This window comes from Salvia miltiorrhiza, chromosome 2 (genome assembly GCF_028751815.1).
Source record: "Salvia miltiorrhiza cultivar Shanhuang (shh) chromosome 2, IMPLAD_Smil_shh, whole genome shotgun sequence".
Lineage (NCBI taxonomy): Eukaryota > Viridiplantae > Streptophyta > Magnoliopsida > Lamiales > Lamiaceae > Salvia > Salvia miltiorrhiza.
In genome coordinates, this window is record NC_080388.1 from 68,896,514 (window position 1) to 68,917,913 (window position 21,400).

The window sequence follows — 21,400 nt, forward strand, 5'->3', positions numbered from 1 at the left end:
TAAAAAGAAAAGAATTCGGCATCACTGTGTGTACAAGTGTATAATGTGATAATTGAGTTCGTTCAAGTAAACACAAGTAGAATAACGTGAATTGAGCTTTAATTATTGAAACAGTAGGAAAGATAACTTACAGACAATCAATCTAGTCTAGATTCATATATTGTTCATTACATTGCACAGCTGGAACGACTTATTATCAAATGATCTGGAGAAGCAAATACCAAATCTACACGTTCATGTGTTTGCTTTCATTTTCCTTGTCTCGAGATGTTTCTGTGACTTACCATTTTCCACCTACCTTACAGTCATTTACTCAAGGTGAAAACGTCCTCCAAGATATGCATCAAAAAGAGAAACCTCCGAATTCATTTGTTTAAGAGGCATTTGCTTTTGAGGATTAGTTCACATTAATTAAAATATTCAAATCATTTATCTTATCAATTACTCCCCTTAAATGTGTATGCAATTTTCACGATTTGTAAGCGTGTTTCGATGTGATTCTGCAAGAGCTCGACTGTCCTATATATACAACACAACCATATCATGGGTAGCCTGTTGGAATGAATGCACATCAAAGTTCATCATTGATTCAGACGTTACAAAATAGATCACTACTTTTCACTCATTAAAATCGAATTCGAGAGACATTACTTCTATCACCTTTCAAAATAGATTTCAAAGAAATTAGCTTAAAATCCAAAAATGTAATACTATTAAGATGACGACCCGGAAATTTCATAAATAAAATTAGCTCGAAACCTAGCGAATTGGATCGTAAACAATAGGTACCGGATAAATAAAGAAAACTTAACGTGATAAAAATCCGATCTTGCGCTCTTTTTTGCTAAAGTAAATTGTGGAACCAAAATAGCCACATCTCCGCGCATCACCCACCCTCAACCGCTACTCCCGCCCGCCGCCATCATACAATGGCGCACGCAATTTCTTCTCTTGCATCATCTATGCTTTTCACTCGTAATCTCTCTCTCTCTCTCTCTCTGCCTGTAGTAGCTGCACTCGCCACTTTGTCAATTTGAGCTCATATTTCTTCATTGGTTTCTGTAAAATGGCAATGAATTTCAGGCGACCAGCTTCACTGCCGAAACCTTTTCCAGCGGCATTCGCGTGTATATCCAACTAATTCCGGACTCTTTTCCAGCTCCGTCCCAAGGCAAGGACTCCGCGTTTTTGGCTCGATCTCAAGCGGAAGATACGGCGGCGTCTCTGAAGATCAATCTCCGCCATCCAGTTACGCATGGCCGGAAAACAAGAAGGTATTTTCGAACCTTCTGCCTTTTGGAACTTGAAATTTAATTAAGTAGTCATTTTTATTCCTTTTGATATCCTTAATTTTTGAGTTAGTTTAGAAATAGCAAATGATTTCAAATTCTTATTCTTAGATAACAAGTTTCAAATGCACATTCACCTAAAAAATGTTTACACGTATTTGACGATTGTCACGATTCTATGGAATGGAACAAATGAAATTTTTGGAGGGATAATATTATCCCTCCTTTGTAGTGAAAATGAGGAATGAGTAAGGGTCAAGTAGGAAATGAGGGAAAAGATTGGAATGATTTAAAGGATGAAATTTTGTTTATCCCTCATTTTCCCATAATAAATTTACAACCAAAGAGTACGCACCTAATAGTTTTAGGCTTCCATATCTCTGAAGATAGCGTGGGCATCATGGTAAGTCCTGAAAAGTCATCATCATTTTATATGTGTCGAAGTCATTTATATTGAATTTTGATGAGGGAAGTAATGTGTTCTACTATAATTATATATGCATGTAATATATGCATGCCGGGTACTCTTTCGAGTCTACTATAATTGATATATTCTGAAATCGAGGTGGGGTCATTCTTTCTTGATTTGTGATTCCTTTTAAAATGCTTCTCAATGGTATTCTTTCCATGGTTATATTTTCTCCATAAGTACAACGACTTATGCTTTTAGGCAGAATATCTGATTGTGACGCTAACGTGATCAATGATTACAGAGACCAAGGGTGTGCATACTGGGTGGTGGTTTCGGAGGGCTGTACACTGCATTGAGATTGGAATCGCTTGAGTGGCCCGATGGGAAGAGACCACAGGTAACTTGGCCTTCTGAAAGAATATTAGTATGCTCTATGCTGATTTTGGCTGGTGCTTTGAAAAAATAAGTCACCTTTCTTTGTTATTGATTTATTCGTACTAGGGTATTGCATATCACTTGTTGATGTATAATAGAGCCTCCTTCAATAAGCTCGAGCTTTTGATGGTTTCTAAGTATCAATGGGAAGTGAGAGTTAAACATCTTCATAGTATAAAGAATATGTGCTGGTGCTCTTCCAAGAAAGAGTGCATATTGATGAGAGGATGGTATTGGAAGAACCAAAATGTGCTCATGCTTTTTATGAGGACATACTGCAGCCCAAAGCTTTGAGCCTTATATTGGAACCCCCTCTATAGCCCACATGAACACAAAGGGGGAGAAAGGGAAAAAAAAAAGGAGGGAAACAGACCTTCACATAGGGAAAAGCTGGTACCTTATTCTCATATCGAAGCCCGTCTAGGATTGATAACTACTTCTGATGACTTGTTAAACTTGTGTCATCAAAAGGTTTACAGTGGTTAGCAGGTAGTTTTTAACAAGTCGGAGAAAAATATTCTGAATCTCTGATTACATGCAAATAATGAGGTGATGAATGCAGAACAAAAGTCACGTAGCAGAAGGCAAAACAGGAATGGTTTCTGTTCGCACGAGTGAAAAGCTATTATGTTTTTGTCTTTCTTACTGAATGAAATAAAAAAGAACATGCCTTCTTCAAAATACGCCAATTATCTTTTATATAAAAAAATTGTACTATCTGGTTTCGAAAAGGAAATTTAGATGCCAATCTCTACCAACTTGGTCGTGGACCAAGATCTTGGTCTTGTATATTTACGATTTGATAGATGTTGCCTATAAAACAAATGCCTTCTGATAATGCAACAGGTAGTCCTTGTTGATCAATCTGAACGCTTTGTGTTCAAGCCCTTACTTTATGAACTTCTCTCTGGAGGTATATTTTGATTTGATGCACCACGGGAATTCAGGTTACTTAAGCTAGACAATCATAGTTCTTTGTGATGACATTGTTACACTAATTTTTCCAATTGCAGAAGTAGATGAATGGGAAATAGCCCCTCGCTTCTCGGACTTGCTATCAAACACCACAGTGCAGTTTTTCAAAGATAAGGTGCAGGCTTTACATCCTTCTGATCAGTTGGGAATGGATGCGGCTGCATTGTCTCAATCTGCTGGGACTGTTCATCTTGAAAGTGGCCTTCTTATTGAATATGACTGGTAAACTTCCATGTAATTCAGAGAAATCTTGTTGTTGCGTCTTATGAAAGTTACTTGCCAGTTTGAAGAGCTCACTCCTTAGTCTTAGGTAACAATTATAAAGTCCAACGAATTTGACAATGAGAAATATTCTAGACTGAACCCATCAAAATTTGCATCAGATGCCAAAGAAATTGATGATGTGTGAAGCACTCAAAAATCAAAATACCTTGTTGATGCTTTTTCTTTCTTTGGTCATTTTTGTCCTATCAGATTCTTTGAATTATTACGATATCCCACATCGGTTCCACATGAAAGTGTGGGATAGTATACAGGAGGGAGTCAACCCTTTACCTTTGACCATGATTTTGGGTTAAGTTAGGGCTCCCTAACTTATATGCCTAACATGAACTGTTCTAGACTGGTCTAAATTCATTTCTGTTGACAAATTTATTCAGAGTTACTTATTGCTATATCCCTGCCTAGGTTGTAAAGAGATTTCTTTTGTATATGGTCTGACATATCAAGAAGTATGCCCAATTTTACTGTTTATTTGTGTGTGTATAGAGAAGCATATTTTTCCCATTTTCCTCTTATTATTCCATAACTGTACAAAGGGACAGAATGCTTTACCATATTTCTTTGTTAATATGAAGTATGTAGAATATGGCATGTATTCCTGAAGTTCATTATTGGGTGTTTTGAAATAAAATCTTCTTTTTCAATTAGTGACTTCTTCTGATATCATTCATACTAATATGCCAGCCAGGTTGGTACTGGCGCTTGGATCTGATGCCAAACTTGATGTTGTGCCAGGTGCAATGGAATATGCGTTACCATTTTCCACCCTTGAGGATGCTCGTGTTAGGATTCGACTGCCTCCTACATATTTCATCTTGAATAGACCTAGTAAAATTATGTGTACAGGCTTTATAACACCACCTCTGTTTGTTGCAGAGGGTTAATGAGAAGCTAACAGCACTGGAACGGAAGTATTTTGGTAAAGATTATCCAATCCATGTTGCCATTGTGGGATGTGGTTACTCTGGAGTTGAATTGGCTGCCACAATATCTGAAAGACTGCGAGACAGGGGAGTTGTACAAGCTATCAATGTTGAAAAAACAATCTTGCCCAATGCTCCACCCAGTAACAGGGAATCTGCATTAAAAGTAAGCACAGTTATGTAATAGGATAATAACCATCTGCTACGGTGTTTGTTGAGTTTATCAATATCTTCTGCTATCACTTTCATCATCCTAGATATTTCATACATTTAAATATATAGCTGCATGATCCTATGTTGTAGCACCTCGACCTCTTGCTTTAGTTTTCTCCCTGGTGTCTTGTCATCTTTTCAAAGCAACCATTTTGAAATAACAATCTTTCGAAATGCTCCAGCTGAAAGCAGAGAAAATACAAATAAGATATGACAGACAATTATGTAATAAATTAATCTTCCCATATGAAAATTTTTAATTTCTGTACACATATTTTAGCTAGTCTGTGAACTATAATTTATCCTTTGGAAAATATAATAAAGAGGAGAAATAGGAAATGCTAGTATTTTTTATGCTATAAAACTTTCTTTATATTCCTTTTTATCTTCAAATCTTGGCTAACCATATAACTGAACAAGAAAAACTAAAAGGATTTGGCTAATAACTGAATCAAACTTAATCTTGTTAGGTATTTGTTATTGAATTTTGGAGTTCGAATTTTCTGTATATTAAAATTTCAGTTTGGTTTTGCAAAATTAATACAATGATTCAATAGAGCCTTATTTATTTGCTGATTATAGTATGTAGATAACTGAAATGATATGAATGGCACACTTGCAAGGTGGTTGTGTGCTCATCTAGAACTAGTGCTATTGAATTGAATCATTTTGGTAATTTGCTCTTGACAACTGGTATTTTTTCCCAATTAGAATTATCTTAGGTCTTATTATCTCCAACAAAAAAAAAAAAGAATTATCTTGGGTCTTGATTCCAGCTTTCAAATTTTCATAATAACCATTTGAGTCTAGAAGGTCTATTCTACTTGTAATTCTTCAAGCTTGCTTTTGGGTTGTGGGGGATGGGGCAGGGTGTTCTGTAAAGGAAAACCAAATAGCAAGATTGTTCTTTATGACTAAATTGAATAAAATAATGTGATAGACTGAAAGAAAAATTACAAGAAAGTGCTTCTCTCCGTCCTATCCGTATGTAAAATTATGTTTCTTCTCGATCATGTTCCTAAAGTAATGTATTTGACGAGAATAGGTCAGTTGAGGACTCTGATCTTATTTGACTTGTCCTGTGAATAAAAAATGAAATTGACACCTATTCAGATGATGTCTCTATAGTAAGAGTACCAAAACTAGTAAGAAAATTGAAATGGCAGACAAGTCTTCAGTAGCTCTAATGTAGTGTTACTTATTTTATGCTTATGTTATTTCATAGAAGATTGTTTTCTGAAAATGGCTTGACATAATGAATGTGCTTATAAGCTCATCCTAATCTTATAAGTTTTTACAAGGGAACCAAAACAACCTCTTAGGTATTTGAAACATAAAGCCTTTCTTGTAGGTTCTCTTATCAAGAAATGTCAAGCTTTTGTTGGGTTACTTTGTCCGTTGTATTAGGAGAGCTGCCGAGCTCAGGAACTCACCTGAGCTTGCAAATGTTGAAGCTGCTCATGAAAGACTTATACTGGAGTTGCAGCCTACTGAAAGGGGCATAGAAAGCCGAATTGTTGAAGCAGATTTAGTTTTGTGGACTGTCGGGTCTAAACCTCTACTTCCTGAACTAACAACCAGTGACAAACCCATTGGTCTTCCCCTCAATGGAAGGGGACAAGCCGAAACAGATGAAACTCTTCGCGTTAAGGGTCATCCACGTACATTTGCCATTGGCGACTCATCTGCTGTAAAGGACAAACAGGGAAAATTGCTTCCAGGCACTGCTCAGGTACTCTTTGATTCTTTTATGTTCGCCTCAGGAGTTTTTACTTCCCCTGTTTGCAACATTTAAGTTCTTGTGGTTGTGATTGGGCTTTCTGCTGCCATATTTTGATTAGGTGGCGTTTCAGCAAGCAGATTTTGCAGGCTGGAATCTGTGGGCTGCTATAAATGACAGACCTCTACTTCCATTTAGGTTTGTTGTAAATCAGTTATATGAGACACGTTCATTGATGTTGCATAAGTTGCTAGCACGAAATATGCCAGGCACTACGCAATTTCAGTCTGTTATCTCTTAAACTCACCTATTCTGAAGATGTAAAATTGTATCACTTGCATGCACATGCACAATGCCAGAAAAAATACCGGTTTGCTGCTAGAGCTGTTAGGGTGGAGGATGGCTTACTGATCAGATTGCAATATCTTCTCTATGTGATCTTCGACTTGCGCTACCTTATGGTTCTCTATGTGACTATGTCTCACATTGGAAGTTGTAGAAACACATATAATGGCAGAGCCTAACTTCAGTTTTCTTGCTGCAGGTTCCAAAATTTAGGCGAGATGATGACTCTTGGGAGGTATGATGGTGCTATTACACCAAGTTTCATCGAGGGCCTAACGTTGGAGGGTCCGGTTGGTCACACAGGTATGGAGACCCTTCTATTAACTGCAACTGTTCCATGTCCTTCTGAATCTGAATCTGATTTCGTTGCAGCTAGGAAAATTGCTTATCTACTGAGATTACCGACGGACGAGCACCGGTTGAAAGTAGGTATAAGTTGGCTAACAAAAACTGCTGTAGAGTCTACAGCATTACTACAGGATACCTTCACCAAAATGCTTTCCGGCTCGTAGATGGCATCGACTTGTCTCTCGCGATTGTCATTCACTTAATACTGTTTTAAGCCTACTAGCTGAATCATACATGTAAATTTATGAAGATGAATTTAAATCATTCTCAACATGTGTTTCTTTTTTAATATTATTGCCAATATCTTCAAGTTTGTGTTTAGTATTCTCGTTATACTAATTCTTTCCCAAATACATCTTGTTCTTTTGATAAACTCGCTGAACCATTTTTTAGGGATAACCATTGTTTAATTATCTTCCTTATTTTGGCATTTTCTTTTTTCTTTTTTACAAAATGCAAAAATGTCTTTCACTTATGTTCATTCTTTACGTACCTCGAACTTTCAAAAAGTTACTCCCTCCATCCACAAAATATTTACTACATTTTAGATGGCACGAGTTTTAATAAAATGTGATAGAAATTGTTAGTGAAGTAACTAGTAAGGGTTCCACTTTAAATATGAGTGAAAATGTGTGGACCATACTACTACAAATGAAAGTGGTAAATTTTTTGTGGATGGAGCAAAAAGGAAATTGTGGTAAATTTAGGAAGTACAATATTTAAAGATAATGATTTTGAAATAGTCATTTTAAAAAAGAAAACACAATATTTGGCCATTAGTTGAAAAAACACAAAATATGACCATTTATTACGTGTAAAGACTGTTTTGCCCTTAATTAGGGTGGATTGGATTCAGGTCGAATTCGGGTTTGTGCGTGTGCCAACCGAAAAAAAAAACCCTGAGTATATGGCACTAATATGGCCATAAGTATCATTCGTGCAACACTACATAAGAGAGTATATGGCACATATGTAGTCATAAATATCATTCGTACAACACATTAAATGAAGAATCTAAACCCCAAATGAGAAATCTAAATCCTAAATGGATATCTAAACCCTGCAGGAAAGTGTTCAAATGGTCATATAACTGTACCATCTAAATAATATTAGCACACAGGTATATGACACTAATGACACTAATATGCCCATAAGCACCATTCGTATGACACTAATGACACTAATATAACCATAAGTATCATTCGTGCAGCACTGAGTATATGACACTAATGGCACTAATAGTGCCATGTGTGCCTAACCAGCGCACAAACCCAAATCCGACCCGAATCTGGTCCGCCCTAATTTCTAAAACGTAAAAAATGGTCAGATTTTTATGTTTTTTCAATTAGTTGCCAAATATTATGTTTCTTTTTTCAAAATGATCATATGCGATGATTTTGTTTCATATTTAAATACAAAAGATGAATCATCTCATCAAATTCTCGTGTGGATTTTTTATATTCTCATTTAGAATAAAGATCAGTTTCTATACGAAGAATGTTTTTTAGAGTACAATTCAAACACGAATGATAATTTAATTGTATACATTAAATATGATACTCTCATTTATCTCACTTTGATAGTCTTTTATTCCTTTTAGGGAAATTCAAGATATATTTTATTTTCTAAATTTAAAATGTACTATTATTTTTTTATACTAAAATAACTTTATTTAATATTTGTAAAGATAGAACCGGCGATCCAGTATGGTACAAAGGGGGTACACATTTTGAAAACATTACTAGTATACATCAATAATAAAAGTAGTAGGTCCTATAATTTTTTAAGAGTTTAGTTTTATCAATTATAGAAACAGACCACTTACAGTGAAACGGTTCAAAATAGAATACATGTTATCTTTAGTGGAACGAAACGAGTATTTCTTTAATAATATTAATTATATTTTTTTAGTATATCTGAAAAAGCAATATGAACTATTAAAGTGAGACGAACCAAATAATTTTTATGACGATGAACAAGGGCAATATATTGCAGTTTCTTCAATGTTTAAGTCAGCTTTACTGTGACCAATATTATTATTATTATTAAAAAATTGTTTAACGTATAATATTAATTATAGTTTATGACCTAAACTTTAACGTTTGTTTAGTTTACTCAACTTCAATTTATTTCAGAATTGAATTTTGCAAACCTGTTTAATTATAGCAATTTGGCATTACAAATTTTAACTAGACTCTTCCTTAAAACATATTTCTCACATTGTAGCTTTTTACTTTTGAGATCTCAACTTCAGAATCAGAAACATATTTACGGATGATCCTAGTCAAACTTCTGACTCCAAATTTTTTGATGTTGGCCATAAAAAACAGTTTTGCAGAGTTCAAATTATTTCGAAAATAAAATAAATTTAAATTATAAATAAAATAAATGCTAAAATTGTTTTATATCATAAATCATAATTAACCTTTTAACATGTTTGATTATTTGATTGCATGTAATCTGTGCTCTAAAGTCTAGAGTGGCTTAGTACCACAAACTTTTGGAATGTTGGTTAGTGGTTACTGTCCAAAAACTGTTTATTTGTATACTATATGTTTGATCATTTCTGCAATATCATGAAATCCAAATTCTAGTATTAAATAGTATGCATTTTGGTGATTTGATTGTGGAGAAGATTATCTATTAGTGGCCTACACTATATCAACCCCAACCCCAACCCCAAGAGCTCCACACAATTTTTGTCGCAATTCAACTAGAAGTAGAAAGACATTTTTGGAATATATGACATTATTACAAAAATATTGAAACATTATGCATAAATTTATCAAATTTTAAAGGTTATAACATTATACAAAAGAAATCATTCAAAAGAATAAATGAGACTTTCCCCTCCACATATATAGAGTTTTTTTATACAACAGATGGTGCCGTGCAAAATGGAAGGCAAAATCAACAAGTTGAATACTTGCCTTGTATCATTCTATATATCTGTACTATCTGCTCATAGCATAAACTTTATAATATAATTAAATTATTCGTGACAATTATAAACAATCAATCGATGGTAGCTAAAATAAAATGTTGCAGCCTCGTTCATACCTTGGTAACGTACAGATCAATGCTCTCCCCTTCCAAGCTTTCCAATTTATAGGTGCTCCCACCAATCCATAGCAGCCTGAACAACACATAGCTGGTGCAGAGGTCCCTCTCAGCACCGGTCAAGCACTGAAAAAGGCGATTTTCAAGACCCTCATCAAGCTTGAAACACGACTACTTTCTTAAAGGACTGCTATTGGTGTTTCAGAGTCAATCAAGAAATCTTCAAACGTGGCAAGAGTTTTCAGCTGGCGACCAAGGGAAGCAATCGTCTTTTGACACTCAGCGAATCTACCAGCGGCTGCAGCCAGCTCTTTATCCTGCATCAAGGTTGAAGCCACGGATAGGTAAAGAAGGCAGGCATAATAGTATCAGAAATTCAATATTGATGCACGTGTTAAACAAAGTATTAACCAAGAAAGTAGCGTCTTCCAACGAACCTGATTAACTCTGAACTCCTCTATGATTGCTGATCTCTGCAGTTGAGAGTTGGATTTCGTTCCTGATAGTTCAGCTTCCAGTTTATCACATTTGGCAATAGCTTCCCTCGAATGAATCTTTTCTTTCTCGACTTCTTTCTGTAAGGTACTAATGCTTGAACGCAAGGTTTTCAACTCGAGTTCCATCACTTTGAGTTTAGACTCTGATTCCACTTTCTTTAAATTGGCATCTTCAAGTTGCAACTCAAGTTCGTTCTTCAATTCATTCACTTCACTTAACTTATCCTGAAACTTGATCAGTTTCCTTTCTGCTTCACTTAACTTATCCTGAACCATGATCAGTTTCCCTTCTGCTTCATCTAAGAGTTTTGTTGAGTTCTCGAGCTTCACATTCGAACACTCAACTTGTTTATGTGCATCTCTCTTAGCTTCATCAGCCAGAACAAGCTGCTTTCTCAGGTCCACTAATGTCACCTCTGTTTGCTTGAGTTGATTCTCCGATGCCATGAGCTTAATTTGGTTTTCATAAAGAGCAATCTCCAAATTCACTTTCTCTGCTGTTATCTTCTTTAAACTATCCTCGAGTCCAGTTGCACGTTTTGTCATTGCATCCAGTTCATTTCTCAATATACTTTCTTCACCATCGATCCTTGAACCAGGCCCGCTTCCATTATGCGTTTCAGATTGGGCTGCAAGCCTCTCCATCTCAAGAAAATCATCCATTAGATCAATCTCAACGGAAGGAACAATGAGACTCCTTCCAGGAGCTCGTTCGTGCTTAGATTGTTCTAAGTCTTTCCTTAACGCAGATGCCCGGGAGTCAGGATAGCAGGGCTCATTATCAATCGACTCCAATCCACTTATTCTGAAACTATCGTTTTCCATAAACAGTACTCTCTCTCCATTATCCGATTGACTATCTGTGAAAGATTCTACGTATACCGATGATGTGGTAACTGATTGGTGATCATTGGTCATTGTTGCTTTTCGAACCAGTGCCTTCAGCCGGCGGCATTCTGCTTCAAGCTTGGCCACCTTTTTTATGCTGTCAAGATGTTGTTTGCTAGCAGTCTCAGCAACATAAGTGCTCAAATCACTCTCGCTGATCCTTTGTTCCAGTTCTTCCTCTTTCGAAAGTAGCTTCAGCTTTAGGATCGAGTTCTCTTTCTCCGCGGCTTCAAGTTTAGAGCGAACATCAGCGAGCACATTAGCCTCTGATTTTGCATTTCGAAGTTGATTATGGAGCTCGGATAGCTGATTCTCAAGTTCAGACTTCTTCGATTCCCATTCACTACTTCTATTGGCAATGGCTCCATATAGTTTCTCTTCTTGATCTTCTCTTGCTTGCCTAAGTTGTCTCAAACACTCTTTAAGGGCTCCATCGAGATGACCAACACGTTCCTCGAGGATTGAATTCTTCTGAGTTAAGGAATCATTTTGTTTCTTTAGAACTAACACTTCGCTCTCCGCCTTTTCCCATCCTAGCATTCGAGGTCAAGTAGAGATTCATGTTAAAAGTAGTAAAAGAAGACTCGAAACTAAAACGGAGATTATTGATCTTCATAACAAGTCATCCAAACATATAGACCACGTACAAGCATGGCACCACGAGATAACAACATATTTGAACCTTTTTTTCACAAAGCTAAAAACTTATTGATTATAGTAAGTAGCCAGTTCCAAACTTACCAATAAAACATTACTAGACCACAATACAACGATGCAGAGAAGAAAATATCACAGTAAATTTAAGAGAGAGGGTGATTGCGTGATGAAGAAAACCTTGTGTATATCCTCAACAAAAGAAAGTTAACGAAGCAAAGAGCGAGATCTGCCAAATGAGCACGAAAGATCACACACTTACAAAAATCACTAACAGAAACATACACAGAGCAATACCTGAGACAGCTTCCTCTGCTACTTTAGCATGTTGCTTAACCAAGTCTTCCTTGGCACCGATATTGATAAGAGCTTCGGAAAGTTTCTCTGAGAGAGTCTTCACATTATCATTTAGTTCATCATCCGGTGCAGCTTTAGATGTTACTTCGGGGGATTGGATATTATGATTCGACAGAGTTTCGGGGGATTGGATATTATGATTCGACAGAGTCTGAACAAATGAAACAGCCATTTTTAACCTCATGAAAACCTAATAGTCATACAGCCATTCTTCATTTCTCCCAATTATAGCAGGTTGTTAATCTTTCTCGTTAATTTTATTTGAAAGCCATATTGCGACCCGGATGTTCCCTTTCCTTGGTGATTTTTCTTCTTTGTTAAGAGAGAACATTCAAGGAAGAATGAGAGAGAACTCAGAGAAGGCTACATAGAGAAAACGACTAATCTTTAGTTAATTAAAAACAGGTGGAAATGCAACAGATAACATTTAACCCGTGCATTCGCTCTAATCTGTGAGTAAATGCATCACCGGTAGGCACTAGCAGTAGCATCGGACTTATGCCATATTTCCATTAATTGATCTATCTTTTAAGCTATTTGGTAAAAATTTCAAGTTTCATCTTAAGCTTGGAGGCTTGATGATTGGGCATGTTTCTAAGGTGAAAGGTCTAACAAAGTTACTGGTCAAACCCAGGCCAGGATTACCAGAAATGACTGGAATAATAATATTTGAAAAGGTTCCAGGCAGAAACGAGAGCCTAGGCCAGCCATGCACATGCAGATTAAACACTCCTACATGGGGTTATACAGGTTCAAGTTTGGAGAAGAGCAGGGACCAGCCAAGGGCCTACAAAGGGATAGAAGGGGTCAGACTTGCCACCCGTTCACATTTTGTTCGACTCATCAGAACAAGATGTTTAAAGGCAACTAGCTAAAATGATATCTCTGGTTTCCTTTGGAAAAAAAGTTCTACTGAATTATTAGGTCGAGGTTATAAGTAAGAATGAATATGGCTCACCGATATTAAAGCACAAAAAATGATAGTGACTAGGAGAAAGAGAATCAGCAAACACTTCTTATAATTGGAGGCAGATACTTGTAAAAGCAGCTGGAAAGAGTGCTTTTCAAAGTGGAAAGTAATAGGCTGTCAGTTGTGGACCAACTGCACTGGATATCCACACAATGTGGTCCATCTTGATTGAAGATAAACCAGCATGTGAATGGAATGCCACCATTCTTGCAAAATCTGAACAGGGCTAAAGCTGCTATGACTACCATATTAAATTTTCCAAGATTCTGATTATTCAACAAACATACAAGATTTTGAACCCCCAAGCCTTAACGAAACTTGTAGCTGGAACTAAAGATCTAAAAGGAGAGCCATGCTCAGACAAACGACAAAAGTTTTATTCTTATTAGAAGCACCACCTTTCCTGAATATTGTGATTATTAAGTTGTTCTTGATCCATCAGAGATTTGATTGATTAAGAAAAGAAACAAGACATGGATTCAAATAAAAAATATTTACTGTGGTGATAATGCCAATTTGCAACCTCAGTACTACAAAGTATATTTAGATCAAAGGTCAAGTGAAGACCATAAAACAGTTTAAACTCGACAGCCCTTAAAGACCTTTGTAGAGATCATACGGGATGTTGTCGTATATGTTTCAACTCAATGGAAGTCTAGACCTTATCTGCTTTTTCGAATTCATAACAACCCAGTTCTAGTGGAATACCAGAAACAGTATAGAATAAAAATGATAAATTTTCATACATCATAACAACAAGAATATTTAATTGTCTATGAAACTCAATCTAGTGAAATTCAAAACAAATGGATAAGTGAAAAATGAGGCAATTAACATACAGAAATGCTATACGTTGCAATATAAAATGAGAACAGTAATGGGGAGAGGCTCGATCAAAAACTAACAAACCTGATCATCGGAGAATCTTTCCGAGTGTGATGACACTGACCCCGAGCTCTCTGTTTCACCGCTAGGACTTTTTTCTGAAGATTTTCGCCGCCACAGCCAACTCCTCCTGTCCATCTATGGGACAAACTAAATGCACTTCCCACCTCTTACACTAACCTTATTTACATCTGAATTCAGTCACCTTAAATATATTTACATTAGTCACATTCAATATCCTAAACACACAAGGCCTCCAACAGCATCCCGACTCTTCCTAATCAAAACTTTATTACTCCTGAAGAACCACAAGTAACAATAGCTTATCAGAAACAAAACATCAACAAACCAATCTCATGGCCCAAAATGTAAATATAAATCAACACATCAACCAGAAGCAATAGAGATTTAACTCAAAAGTTTTTGAGACTATAAGTACAACAGACAATTAAATTCTATCGTACTCTTGGATGAAGTAAAAAAATAGGATTCAAATACTGGTAAACTGTCAATCTTTGCTTAGAATCCAATCCTTAACCAACCAACCTCAAATGAAAAGCTGAAAGAGAAACACAACAAGAATAAAAAAGCCATTTTGGACTATAAAACCGTTCATATCCAAAAACTTGAACCACAAAACTTTGAGACAACAACTTTGATGGCACCTTGCAATTCCCCCACCACTACCAACTACTTGTCATTCCCATAGAAATATGAAGATATCAACAGAAGTAACACTAAAAATTTGGGCATTGCCCCTATAAAAATCCCTGAAAATGACTGGAAAAATTATGCATGACCCACAAAAAATGATCTACTTTATCTCCCAGAAACTAGACGACCACGACCCACAAACAGAAATACAGCAAAGATGAAACCTCCCTAATAAAAAAAGCGCCTTTCTTGATTTCTTTACATAGCCAATTTAAAAAAGAAAAGGAAAAAAGAATGTAGTGTACAGTACACTTTCTGGAGAGAGAGTAGGATACCTCTGCAAGAACCTGAAAATACAGTGACAAAAAAAGAGTAAACAACAAGAAGGGATGCAGGAGGATGTTCAAATTATTGCAGCAAAACAGAACAGTTATAATTTCAGGTTTGGGATTATTATATTGATGGGAGTAATTTATTAGTAATATTTTTTTAGGGAATATTGTTATTGATGGGGTAATTTACTTGAATTGCACACACCTTTTTCTAATGGGGTTTTTGGATTGTTGCGGGAGGTGGGAAGTAGCAGAGGGAGACAGGGTTGAATTATGGAAGGGGAAAATTGTTTTCTTTTTCAAATCAAGATTGCGATATTCGCGCGCCTGTTAAAAATTAGGGGAAGAAATCAGATTTTTCAAGGATGATGTTACTGTAGTGGGAACCACGAATACAATAATTATATGAAGCTGTCCTGTTTCATTTTCTCATTAAGTCTCGTTTCGCTTTTCCTCAAAAAAAAAAAAAAAAAAAAAAAAAGAGTCTCGTTTCGCTTGATTATTATTAATAGACCAGTTTTTATGTGCTAAAAATTTGTAAAGCACCCTCGTTTTTCAAAGAGTAAATATCACTTTATGTCCTATCGTTTGGCCGAATTATCAATTATGTCCCAACTTTTTAATAATATCTAATCGGTATCCAATCTAACAACATTTTTTCAATTGTGACCCCTAAAAAATTTTCAGCGCTCGGAAGGTGACGTGGCACGCCGGGAAACTGTGACGTGGAAATATTAAAACAGTTGGATTTGCCAGCTATAATAAACTTTTTAAAATATATATATATATCTATGTGACACATTAGTCCTAAGTGGAGAATTCCCCCAAATGAAATAAGAAAAATACCCTAAGTATAGAAAAGAACTCTCGCACGATGCTTGCAATTGAAGAAGAAAGAACAATCAATCCGAAGCTCGTCGCCGGGAATCAATTGAAGTAGAGAAAAAATTCCCAAATCATTCCAGCCGATCCAATCAATCCGAAGCTCGTCTCTGAATCGTCTGTCAAAGCTCGTCGTTGTGCATCGCCACTGGTATCTCTCTCTCTCATGTTTCACTGCGAGTTTGTTCTCCCACACACACGCACACATTTTCTTTTTTCTTCTTTTGTTTTTATTTTCTCAACTCCAGAGTATATTAATCCATTATACTTTGCGTAAAAACTTCATTCCTCCAACAATCGCTTCATTATCTGTTGTTCTTCGAAGTTCTTCGAATTTTGCTGATGTGTTTTGTATTTGTCGTTTTGGGCTCCTAATCTCACGTGCGATGATTTGTTCTACCAAGCTTGCAAGAGGACACCTCCAAAATTTTCTACCAGGATTAGCTACACTAAAGTACCTAATGAGGTTACATTATCCATGAATGCAATGTTCTTTGTGACCTGAATTGAGGGACTCCTCATTATAAGAATTCTTCATTCTTTCCTGAGATAGAATTAGGGCAAACACACTGAATTGCAAGATTTCTTCAATCGCAAACATGACTGCTAAGATCGTGGCGGCGGAGGAATACCTGAGAGGGGGCGGCGATCGCGGGTGATTTCGTGGCGGTGACGAGCTTGGAGCGGCAGCCAGCATAGGTGCCCTTGCCCGACGAAGAGTTCTTCACTTTTCCCAAACTTCTTCAATTTTGAGTTTTGATTTGGGTTATTTTTCTTCTCAGACTCGTTAGTATTGTTTTAGTGCCATATATATATATATATATATATATATATATATATATATATATTTTAAGTTTATTATAGCTGGCAAATCCAACTGTTTTAATATTTCGACGTCACAGTTTCCCGACGTGCCACGTCAACTTCTGAGCGCTGGAAATTTTTTATGGGACACAATTGAAAAAATGTTGTTAGGTTAGGTACCGATTAGACATTATTGAAAAGTTGTGACATGATCGATAATTCGGCCAAACGATGGGACATAAAGTGATATTTACCATTTTTTAAATTAAGTTGCCAAGTCAAGTCAAAAAAATAAATAAAATTAAGTTGCAAAGTTTTGTGGGAGCGCTCGTAGCAATATAAGTATATGACTATAACAAACTCTACATTCAATTACTTCACATTTGAATATTTGATTGAGAAATACGTCAAGATACAAAACTTTAGTAATTCAAAGATTTTGAATAGATGAGTCTTGAAATTGAGAATGATTAAATTACAATTTAATTAGAAAGATATTTCCCTTTCAATTGTTAGATTGAAAATTCGAGTGGTTATACAAGAAATAAAAATTATTATTAATTGTATTAAAAAAACAAGAAAGAGAGAGTAGATGCGACTTTTTCTATATTCTATTTATTCAAAACAATATCGTTTCTAATATGCATAAAAATTAAGAAAAATCCATGAATTAAATTTTAATTGTCAATATGATAATATTACGCGAATAAATTGATTTCATTTTAAAAATTTAGACCAAATCCTTTTTCGATGTCGATAGGTACTAATGTGTCAATATTAAAAGTGAAACATTTTTTTTTTAAAAAATGAGTGTACTTTGAGAGTGAAACTATAATTTGCCATTTTGAATCTAAACTAGTACATCCTCCCGTGCGATGCACGGGCCACGATATATTTATTTATTTTTAAAATTTTAATTTATATAAATATATTACTCCCTCCGTCCCACTCTAATAGGTTCGTTTTCCTTTTTGAGACGTCTCACTCCAATAGCCTTGTTTTTCATTTTCAATAAAGAAAATGTACTTAATTGGTGTAAACCACGCCATTTACTCTTGAAAAGTAATTTTTTTAATCTCCGTGCCCAAAAGAAGTGATCCTATTGGAGTGAGACGAATGAAGTATTATTTATGAGTTAAATTAATTAATAACAAAAAAATTCTGTTAATTTAAATATTAGTATTTGATAATTTATCAACTTAATGAGTAGGAGTATAAGTATTAAATTTGATGAGTATTGTATAATAATTAAATTTACTGTTTATAAAGTATATAATTTAAGTGAATCTCATTTTGAGCAAATTACACTAAAACTATCAATAACAATATTAATAGACGTCATATAATAATTTTGGGCTCTTAAAAGTACGAACTGCATTATTATTAAAAGTTCATATTTAAATAGCCCAAAAATAATTACAAAAATAGAAAAAATACGAATAATATAAAAACAAACTATAACAACAAATATGTTTATACAAACAAATAAATAATTTGTACATATTATTAAATAAATCTATATTACATTTTGAATTCTAATTTTAATATAAATAACTATTTTTTTTACAAATTCATATTGAAATTTCCTTCTCCTTAATTGCATTAAATTAAAATAATTATAATCAAACAATCATGTAATTACGTTTTTTTGCAAGAAAAAAAAGTCATTTAATTATTTTTTCACCAACAAATGAAAACAAAATAAAATAACTCATATTTTATAGTATTATATAAAGATGTATATACTTTATGTCAAATCCTAGAAAAAAAATATTATAATGATATTTTTCTATTTTTCTAATATTATAAATATTTGAAGAAAGAAAGAGAGTAAAATAAAATGGTTCAAATAAGTCAAAGAAAGGAGAATATAAAATAGAACCTAAACCTTGTATATTAAAGATTATACATAACACAAACTTAACAAATTTTGGTATTTTTTTAAAAACTTTAAAATTTATATAGTTCAAAATATTATCTACTCTATCTCAAATTTGAGATAATTCTTTGATATTTGATTATTATTTTCTATAAAATTAAAATTAAAAAATATTTTTATAATATCGTCTCAACGTTTGTTGATAATAGTGCATCATATTTTTTAATTAAAAGTTTTTATTTACATATTTTTATGTTATGTTTGATAAAGTAATCCAACGAATAAATTTGATGTTTTATTTGTTCTTTTTATCAAAAGAGAAGAGAACATGATAAATTTTGTGGAGAGAGATTAATATATAGATAATATAATAACGTGGAGTGAATAAGGAGAGAGGGGGAAAAAATGAAAGAATATAGAAAAAGAAAGAGGAGAGAGAAATATAATCACTTTAAAATTTTAAATTATAATAACTTATTTATTTCAAATTCACATTTAATGATTTTTACATCAAATTAAAAATCTTGTCATGATCTTTAATTTAAGATAAATGTCGAATATATTTTCATAAATTAAATTTAAAGATTTTTAGAAAATCATCTAAATATGAAAAATAGGTTAGAAGAGAGAAAAATGTGGAATTGAGAAAAAATGGGTGAATGTATAAGAAAATGAGGAGAGAGGAAATGTGGAAAAAATTGATAGTAGATGAAGCGTAACTATCTCACATTTCTACTTTTCTCTCTCCTCTCACCCCACTATCTTTTAATTTTTAAACTTTTATCCTTAATTGACATTATAATTGCAAAAAATGCCATTGAATTGGCGGGAAGAAAACTGGTGTTTTATATTATATATAGATTTTTTTGTTTCTTTTGTTTTTTTAAATACTACTATAAGAGAAGGCATTGATAATTGATAATTGGTCTCTTTAATCTAAGTTGTCTTTATTGATCATGTCGTGTTTCTTTCATGTTTAATCTTTCTTTTCTTTTTCTTTTTTAGAAGAATCATGTCATGTTTCTTATTAAATGGATCTCTACTTGGTTTTATCACTTTTTTCGTCAAATCAATCAAAATATTAAAATACTAACTTAACATCATGATAACATGTGTATTTTTATTTCTCTTCTTTTATAGGTCTTTTATTTCTTTATTATTTTACTATATATGTCATGCTGGTACATGCATCTTTTCAATCAAGAAGAGTTTGATATATTGTTAGGTCGATTTTCACTTAATAAAACTAAAGCTGGTGAGACTATTTCATGAATAAATCTCTTGTTTGTCTTCTTTTAATATATTGTCGGTTTTTTCAGAGGGTTCAATGCTTTTTTTAGCAAAATGTTGTCCTTATCTTCTATAAAAACAAATTTATGGGTGCGATTAATTACGAAAACATATTATATGCTGTACACTTTATTTTACTGCATATGTTTTTCAGGAAATTGTGTCGTCGTTACTAACTATGGAGCGGCTATTTCAATAAGAGAAAAGTCTTATATCTTGTCTCACAGTTCATATATATAAATTCAAATTCAAATTTAAAATCGGTCCAAAAGTCATACAATTATATATTAATGCAACATAAATTTGTATATAAGTACCACTTAATTGATCAAATAATATATGTCACACGATTTAATACTCCCTTCATCTCACGAATCTTGACACGTATGCCTTTTTGGACCGTCCCACGAATCTTGACACATTTCTAAATAAGGTAATAATTATTATCTTCTATCTCCTACTTTATCACTTTTATACTTTATTAAATACACACTTAAAACACTAATCTACAACTCCTTAATTCTCGCGCTGAAACCAAACATGTCAAGAATCGTGGGACGAAAGGAGTACAAAGTTTGTATTTCAATATATAATGGGTTACAATATTAAGAGATAATTTAATTAGAATGTGGCATAACTAAAAGAATGATTCAATATAAGAGTTGGGATTGAAATATATTTTTTTTCTACTCCCTCTGTCCGCCAAAAGTATACCACTTTTACTATATTGGGCGTCCGCAAAGAGTATACCACTTTCCTTTTATGGAAATGGTCCCACCACCCACTTTAATCTTTTATCCTTACAAACACTCTTTATTTACAATAAAACCCACCCCAAATTCAATCTCAACCACACATCCCATAAAGTGGTGGGACCCTTTCTCCACTACATCAAAATCATCACCAATTTTATTAAATCCCGTGCCCAGCCAAAGTGGTACACTTTTGGCGGACGGAGGGAGTATAAGTTTTGAAAAAATAGTTTTTAGTGGAATATTTAAGTGGTGTAGACTTCAGTATATAAGTAGCGAGATCTAGAGTTTAAATTTTATTTGCTGTTCTTTTTCAAATAATTATTTAAAAAAAATTATTGTTATGACAAAGTATGCGTTGATACGTTGATATTTGTTTTGATTAATTATTGGTTGAGCATAAATTACAAAGTGTTATTTAATGATGAGAGAGAAATGAAAAAAAAGGAGATGATGAGAAGAAAGCAATGTTTAGGTTCACTTGACAAGTTCAACTTGGGTGGTGTTAGTAGATATGCAATGGGCACAATATTTGTGACTTTTTTTCTTCCTTT

The 21,400-nt window shown here is 34.1% G+C and overlaps 2 protein-coding genes and 1 long non-coding RNA gene across 9 annotated transcripts; 2 read left to right on the plus strand and 1 right to left on the minus strand.

Moving 5' to 3' along the window:
- Window positions 1–660: 660 nt before the first annotated feature.
- Window positions 661–7,263, plus strand: LOC131008639 (alternative NAD(P)H-ubiquinone oxidoreductase C1, chloroplastic/mitochondrial). The gene is made up of 11 exons (XM_057935584.1): window positions 661–975; window positions 1,084–1,274; window positions 2,003–2,098; window positions 2,983–3,049; window positions 3,150–3,333; window positions 4,082–4,175; window positions 4,270–4,482; window positions 5,881–6,261; window positions 6,371–6,447; window positions 6,794–6,897; window positions 6,967–7,263. Exons 1-11 carry the CDS (start codon window positions 930–932, stop codon window positions 7,104–7,106), a joined length of 1,593 nt encoding a protein of 530 aa, XP_057791567.1. The 5' UTR covers window positions 661–929; the 3' UTR covers window positions 7,107–7,263.
- A 2,503-nt stretch (window positions 7,264–9,766) lies between these two features.
- Window positions 9,767–15,607, minus strand: LOC131008641 (filament-like plant protein 3). 7 transcript variants are annotated; one of them, XM_057935589.1, is made up of 6 exons: window positions 15,445–15,607; window positions 15,218–15,254; window positions 14,278–14,551; window positions 12,339–12,549; window positions 10,440–11,920; window positions 9,767–10,319 (listed from the first exon to the last, which is right to left on the minus strand). In XM_057935589.1, exons 3-6 carry the CDS (start codon window positions 14,389–14,391, stop codon window positions 10,182–10,184), a joined length of 1,944 nt encoding a protein of 647 aa, XP_057791572.1. In that variant the 5' UTR covers window positions 14,392–14,551; window positions 15,218–15,254; window positions 15,445–15,607; the 3' UTR covers window positions 9,767–10,181. The 7 variants fall into 7 exon arrangements, with proteins under 7 accessions (XP_057791572.1, XP_057791575.1, XP_057791574.1 ...); XM_057935592.1 differs by having other exon boundaries at window positions 15,243–15,254; window positions 15,445–15,599; XM_057935591.1 differs by lacking the exon at window positions 15,218–15,254 and having other exon boundaries at window positions 15,445–15,599.
- LOC131008642 (uncharacterized) lies at window positions 15,209–16,622 on the plus strand. Its single transcript, XR_009096320.1, has 3 exons — window positions 15,209–15,349; window positions 15,927–16,272; window positions 16,526–16,622. It is a non-coding gene; the product is annotated as an uncharacterized LOC131008642 (long non-coding RNA).
- The last annotated feature ends 4,778 nt before the right edge of the window (window positions 16,623–21,400 follow it).

Excerpts from the sequence above, each read along its gene's own strand:
- LOC131008639 (XM_057935584.1), top strand. The coding sequence starts at position 930 with ATGGCGCACGCAATTTCTTCTCTTGCATCATCTATGCTTTTCACTC. Across the intron at positions 976-1,083 it reads ATCATCTATGCTTTTCACTC|GCGACCAGCTTCACTGCCGA; the intron begins GTAATCTCTCTC and ends AATGAATTTCAG. Across the intron at positions 2,099-2,982 it reads CCGATGGGAAGAGACCACAG|GTAGTCCTTGTTGATCAATC; the intron begins GTAACTTGGCCT and ends ATAATGCAACAG.
- LOC131008641 (XM_057935589.1), bottom strand. The coding sequence starts at position 14,391 with ATGGACAGGAGGAGTTGGCTGTGGCGGCGAAAATCTTCAGAAAAAAGT. Across the intron at positions 12,550-14,277 it reads AAAGATTCTCCGATGATCAG|ACTCTGTCGAATCATAATAT; the intron begins GTTTGTTAGTTT and ends TCATTTGTTCAG. Across the intron at positions 10,320-10,439 it reads AGGAGTTCAGAGTTAATCAG|GATAAAGAGCTGGCTGCAGC; the intron begins GTTCGTTGGAAG and ends ACCTTGATGCAG.